The 6,867-nt window shown below is 38.3% G+C and overlaps 1 protein-coding gene across 3 annotated transcripts in view; it reads left to right on the top strand.

Annotated features, from left to right (window-relative positions):
• LOC123748056 (sodium-dependent neutral amino acid transporter B(0)AT3) overlaps nt 1-6,867 on the top strand; it is a 90,014-nt gene that overhangs the window by 65,955 nt on the left and 17,192 nt on the right. For all 3 annotated transcript variants that reach the window (XM_069325267.1, XM_069325259.1, XM_069325253.1), the window contains 5 exons: nt 3,131-3,246; nt 4,297-4,404; nt 4,564-4,647; nt 5,489-5,650; nt 5,990-6,100. In XM_069325267.1, coding sequence (XP_069181368.1) covers nt 3,131-3,246; nt 4,297-4,404; nt 4,564-4,647; nt 5,489-5,650; nt 5,990-6,100 — 581 coding nt within the window. The remainder of the gene's footprint in view (nt 1-3,130; nt 3,247-4,296; nt 4,405-4,563; nt 4,648-5,488; nt 5,651-5,989; nt 6,101-6,867) is intronic.

The following is a 6,867-nucleotide window of genomic DNA, read 5'->3' as shown; positions in this document are numbered from 1 at the left end:
GTGTGTGTGTGTGTGTGTGTGTTGTTATCTCTCATTTTTTATATTTAACTGAAGAGCTGAAAAATGATTACATACGAACGCACAGACATACGGAGATATAAAGAAATTCCAGGAAACAAGATGGAGCATTATCCCTTTGATTTGAAATTACAGGTTCACAGTATGAAGCCTCTTCATGTTTCCTGAACCTGCGAATCCTGTAATTCTCGCTCTCCTGGCGCCCTCTGCCTCGTTAGACACGGCTGTACCGCATAATCCTTAAGGTCTGACTTATAGGTACAACAATAATGTTTCAGCCATGGTTGACTCTCGGTACTAGAACAACCTTTCAGTGTCTCGGCAAATAACTGGATACTGATGTGACTCTTAATGAATCATGGGAGAATTTTAAGGGAGATTTTGATGAATAATTGAGAAGTTTTGCAGATTTTAGGAGTTTTCGTTCAGAATTTTAGCATTTTTAGAGCTAGAAAATAAAGATTACATTTTGTTAACTATTTTTGGATCAACGTAAATGAAGTATAAATTATTTCAATCGCTATATACTAAGTCGCATTTGAAAATAAACTTTTTTTATGAAGCATAATTAATTTAATGAAAAACTTGAAAAGGTTTTTCGTAATAAGTGAATTGTATCCGACGATTTTTCACCATGTGTAGATAAACCCTATTAAGTAAACCTGTATAAAGCATAAAAGTGCTTCAGTGCTTTACTCTGCCACCCTCTTTGTTTCCCCGCCCTGTCCCCAGTGTTTACTGCCAGCCATAATGCTCTCTCAGACCAGTACACATATCATACTTTACATATATTCCATAAATTTCCTTTACTACCGTATTTTCTTGACCTATCTCTTTTTCTCCCACCAATAACCTTCCAGAAAACATCGAAGCCTCTTTTTCTTCTTTCCCCTCCCTTTTCCCCTTCCCTCTTCCCCCTCTCGACCAGGATCACTCCCCTCCCCACCACACGTCTCCTTGTTTGCCAAGGCGGCTGCGACCTCTGTTATTACCTTCAACAGAGAGGAGACGTCGGGGGATTTACCTTACCAGCTCCTCCTCCTCCTCCTCCTACACACGGCCCTGCGTTGTTATCATGTGTTCCATACCATGGTGCAGTTTGTGCAGTGACACTGTTGATACTACTGCTGCGATGATCTGCTGTTCCTGATATGATATAAGTGTTTCTACACTGATGAAGGTGTTTGCTTCTGCAATGATGAAGGTGTTTGCTTCTGCAATGATGAAGGTGTTTGCTTCTGCAATGGAAGTGCTTGCTTCTGTACTGAAGAAGGTGTATGCTTTTGCAATGATAAACATGGTTGCATCTACAATAATGTAGGTGCTTGCTTCTGTAAATGATGATATCGGTATTTAAGCAATAAAAATACAAGTGCGTTAGCAGTGATGATATTATTTTTATTATCATACGATGATACTAATGCTATACCGAACTAAAGGTATACTCTCACTTATATATTTTGATCTACTCTGATAAACAAACTTTCTATGAGGCAGCAGCTACATTCATCGACACGCCTACTGTTTACCTCAGCTAGTGAAGTCATATTATCTCACTAGCATAGATGAGCACGCGCGCGATGAAGAAAATGAGAGAACGAGAGAGAGAAAGAGAGAAAGAGAGAGAGAGAGAGAGAGAGAGAGAGAGAGAGAGAGAGAGAGAGAGAGAGAGAGAGAGAGAGAGAGAGAGAGAGAGAGAGAGAGAGAGAGAGAGAGAGAGAGAGAGACAGAGAGAGACAGAGAGAGACAGAGAGAGAGAGAGAGAGAGAGAGAGAGAGAGAGAGAGAGAGAGAGAGAGAGAGAGAGAGAGAGAGAGAGAGAGAGAGAGAGAGAGAGAGAGAGAGAGAGAGAGAGAGAAAGAAAAGAGAGAGAGAGACTGAGAGACACAACATTTTTACTATTACTAGAGCATTACTGATTCTCCATCAAGACAGTTCGTTTCAAGAAACTCGGAAGTCACCTGAACGCACACGAGTACTGTGTTCCCGGTCGATAACGTCCCCAATCCAAAATCCTTTCACGAGAGGACCTTACGTGGGATAATAGCCAAGTCAGCGTTCCTTCAGCCTTCTGCTCGACAACGAACAATACCCTCTCAAAAGGGAGAGAGAGAGAGAGAGAGAGAGAGAGAGAGAGAGAGAGAGAGAGAGAGAGAGAGAGAGAGAGAGAGAGAGAGAGAGAGAGAGAGAGAGAGAGAGAGAGAGAGAGAGAGAGAGAGAGAGAGAGAGAGAAAGAGAGAGAGGGAGGGAGAGGGGGGGGGGAGAAAGGGGGAGGGTAGGAGCGAGACATTGTGTTTGTAATTCCAAAATGCGATTGTTCTCATTCGAGCTTAAAGTTCCCCAAGTCATTTAACTTTCCTCCTGCGCCTAAAGTCCACTTAAGTTAAATTTTCATTATCTTTCTCTTTTTAAGTCATACAATAGGGACAATTATATATGTGTATATAATGACTATTGGTTATCAACAAAAATGTTCCTTTGTGATTGGAGGCTTTACTTGCTAATTATATAATAGCATATATGTACTGTGTTTAATAATAGTCTCTGATATGTGTGTAATAGTTCTAGTCAGAAATTTTCCGCCATTTTCAGCCGCATTTGATTGTGGTTAGTTTTTAGCTAATCTTAAGCCTGCAATGAACACATGTTTTTTCTTCAGTTATATTAAATTAAAGCTCTCTGTCTCTCTGTCTCTCTGTCTCTCTGTCTGTCTCTCACTCTCTCTCTCTCTCTCTCTCTCTCTCTCTCTCTCTCTCTCTCTCTCTCTCTCTCTCTCTCTCTCTCTCTCTCTCTCTCTCTCTCTCTCTCTCTCTCTCTCTCTCTCTCTCTCTCTCTCTCTCTCTCTCTCTCTCTCTCTCTCTCTCTCTCTCTCTCTCTCTCTCTCTCTCTCTCTCTCTCTCTCTCTCTCTCTCTCTCTCTCTCTATTCGCATTAAATCGTCCACAAACACATCCTTGCGATGCCAGCGTCACACTCTTGTATCCACCAACCAGCTTCACCCAACAATATTCAAGTTAAACGATTCTTTTTAGGTTAGAAAAAATTGGAAAAAACAGTGTTAATGCAATTCATTTTGAAGACAGATAAATGTGTAAATTCGTCTTGCCTTTTCAGGAGCATTCTTGTTTCCATACCTAATTATGCTGGCTGTGGAGGGCATACCCGTCTTCTACCTAGAGTTAGCAGTTGGTCAGCGCCTGAGAAAAGGAGCCATTGGAGTGTGGAACCAGGTGAGCACTATTAGAGGGCTGGCTTACTGCAATTTCGCTGTTTTCGGTGTTTTCCGGGATTCTAGTTGCAATTCATAGTTACCGACGTTTCCTATTATCATGCTGCATTATTGACATGTTTTCTATGTAATCCATCTTAGCTAGACAAGCTCCTGTTGCCATGAATGCTTGTTGACATGCTACTAACAATAACATTTTCAAGATGAACTGCCTCTATAGGAATAAATGGCCCAATGGTAAAGGACAATGTAGTAACGTGATAACTTTGACAACAGTGGTGATACTAGGAACATAGAACAGGAATGAATGAAGACAGAAATGAGTGGCTTTTGATGTTCCTAGCATTGTTTTCTGTATGAAAAGAAGATTTTAAATAGGTAACCTTGATATAAATTTATATTTTGCCTTTGCTTATATATTTTCGTAAGACTCTAGTGAATGTGTTTTGAAATGTTCTTCTTGCCATAAATATCTACTGATCTGGTGCGATTACCATCGTCATCTGTAAGTAAATAATTATTTGTTAACCTATTCATATTCACTTATAGATTACATTCTTGTTTGAAATGTAACGATTGTTTGCCCCTCGTTTCTAGTGATGATGCACTGTTTGCTTGTTGATATCGCTCTATTGATCAACAAGGTTACATTATGTTGAGTGATTATACATATTGTTATCATTTTACAGCATTCTTCGTACCTCAGTCTGAATCTGAAGGCATATTAAGATCGCCTGAAGAGAGTTTTCATAGAGAATGAGAATGAGGTTACATATTATTTTACTCGTCCGTAACGAATATATGTGCGAATATATTATCACAACTGGCATTCTCATCATTTCTATCACCACAATTAATATTGCTGCTACTAATACCACTTTATCCTCACCTACTACTACTACTAATACTTCTGCTACCAGTACCGCTATAACTATTATTATTGACGCCAACATTCCAATCACCTCCGTTCACTAAACAACAATGACCACCACTGGCAGGCTCTCCTTTTGACTCTAGGGATTTCCCCCTCTGACTGCCTGTGTCTCTACAGGTTTCGCCTTATTGCGGGGGTATTGGAGTGGCCTCAGCCTTTGTCTCCTTCAACGTTGCCCTTTACTACAATACCATCATCGCCTGGTGCCTCTACTACCTAGCTGGGGTAAGATACAATTACTTAGTAATGCTAATATATATTCATATATTATAATATATATATATATATATATATATATATATATATATATATATATATATATATATATATATTCCTACGAACAATTATTGGTAACATTATAATTTATTTAATTTGTATCTTCAGAGCTTTCGCAGTCCGTTACCCTGGTCAGAATGCCCCAAGGAATACTACGCCAACGGCTCTTACAAGATTGTCCGTGAGTGTGCGGTGAGTATTGTTAGTTCCCAAAATTAGTCTCTTCCATTTGACCTACAGAAAGTCATTGTCAACCTAATTTAGCTAGGAATCATAATCTATTGTTCTTCACTCCGCGTCTTAGAACTCTGTGATGTTCCCTCCCTCTGCCTCTTTTAGCAGTATTGGGAAACGCGTCATGTATATATGTATATATGTATATTGGTATGATTGAGATTTGGTGGTAAACACTCTTCATCTAATGAGTAACTCTATTAGCAATCATGAATGGAAATCCTCACTGACACACTCTCTCGTGCACTCTCGAGCTACTTCAGAAACACACTACCACTCTAAATCATCTTTGGTAAACACTCCTAAATGTCACTGTAAATTAAACATGAGCGTAGTTTGTGCATTTCCTGTAATCTTACTGACTAGGATAAGTCAATGGAAGACTTATCGTACCCTTCCCAAATTAAGAACTTAACCCACCATATAAATACTCATTCCGATAAAAAGACTCATCCCCATAAAATGACTCATACCTTTATAAAGATTCATCATACCCATCTCTGCATTTAAATAAATCCCCGATATGCCACTGCTCGCTATCATTGAAACTTTCTCTGTAATCAAAAAGAAATCACACTGATTACCTTACGACCAGTGTAAAATCTTCTCTATGCCTTCATAGCATATCTAATCCCTATGAATACCTATGTTACGTTTGGGCTTTGTGGTAATTTAGGAATTGGTATCAATTACTAGTCCAATAGCTCTTTTAAAGCGATTATTGTGGCCACCATAGTAACTTACTAACCAACCAACAAGTTTTCCTTAAACGTGAATGTTTTTTTTCCTGCTATCACAGAAAAGCAGCCCAACTGAGTACTTCTGGTATAGGGAGACGTTGGAGATTTCTCCCGACATCAACCATCCGGAGAAGTTTAACTGGAAGATCGCTATATGTCTCGTGGTAGCGTGGTTCCTCACATACCTCTGTATGGCCAAGGGAATCGCCTCTTCCGGGAAGGTATCAGTAAAAATATTCTGATTTGTACTAAACTGAGGCACGATAACAGTGCCTCAGTGTTATCAATACTCGTCTTGATAACAGGTTTATGAAAGAGGGTTATGAATGGGAAAAAGCATTTAAATCCACGAAATTCTCTCTTGTAGAACTTAAGTTCATGTTATAAATTTTGCATTCCTACCCAAGTTTCTTGAGTTCCTTCCTGAGCATTACACATTCAATGTAACTCCTTGATCACTCAAGCACGAACCTCAAATTTTTCTCGCATAACTTTAACATTTATTCCAAAACTCATAAAACTTATTCGTGCGTACAATTTGACTCATATTTCCCTACCAGGTGGTGTATGTGACGGCTCCATTCCCCTACCTGGTGTTGGTGATCTTCTTCGTACGGGGAATAACCCTGCCAGGCATGGAACACGGGCTCAAACATCTTTTCACCCCTGACGTAAGTGACTCGAATTCTGTTGCAGAAACATAGTTCTTCTCCGCACTCGCTCACGTCTGTATGTATATGTATATATATATATATATATATATATATATATATATATATATATATATATATATATATATATATATATATATATATATATATATGTGTGTGTGTGTGTGTGTGTGTGTGTATTCAAAAAACTCGTTGTTTGGTTATGCGTAAGTATTCACTAGGAAAATGAAAGGAAAATTCCGAACGTTATTATGTTTTACCACATTATCAAGGAAATGCTGTAAACAGTATTTAAAGGAAATGCTGTATTTCCTCGACAATGTTGTGAAACACGGAAATGTTCTGAATTTTCCTTTCATTTTCCTAGTAGATACCTACGTCTATATTTATATGTGTAAATCACGAAAATTAACACGTGATGAAAAATGTGACAGTGTCAGACCACGAAGGAAGAATTGAAACAGAAATTTTCTTAAAGATTTCCATTCTGAATATTTATTATTAAATACGAAAGTACTTAAGGAAATTCCTGTTTTACTTCTTCATTCGTGGTCTGACTCTGTCATATGTATATTTATATATTTATTAATATTATGTTTATAATTATACTCAATATTATAGATTGAAAAGGAGACACCACTCTGAATTAGGGAAAGGTCAAGCATATTACATAACTCCAAACTGTCACTAGAGTAGCTCACGAAACATAATTCTTCTCTACAAAACATGTAAAAAAACGAATAGTTATGTAGCCTTTAGAATGAATT

The sequence above is a fragment of the Procambarus clarkii genome, chromosome 2, assembly GCF_040958095.1.
Source record: "Procambarus clarkii isolate CNS0578487 chromosome 2, FALCON_Pclarkii_2.0, whole genome shotgun sequence".
NCBI lineage: Eukaryota > Metazoa > Arthropoda > Malacostraca > Decapoda > Cambaridae > Procambarus > Procambarus clarkii.
Note: the sequence above shows the minus strand (reverse complement) of the source record. Positions and strands in the feature narration are given on the sequence as shown.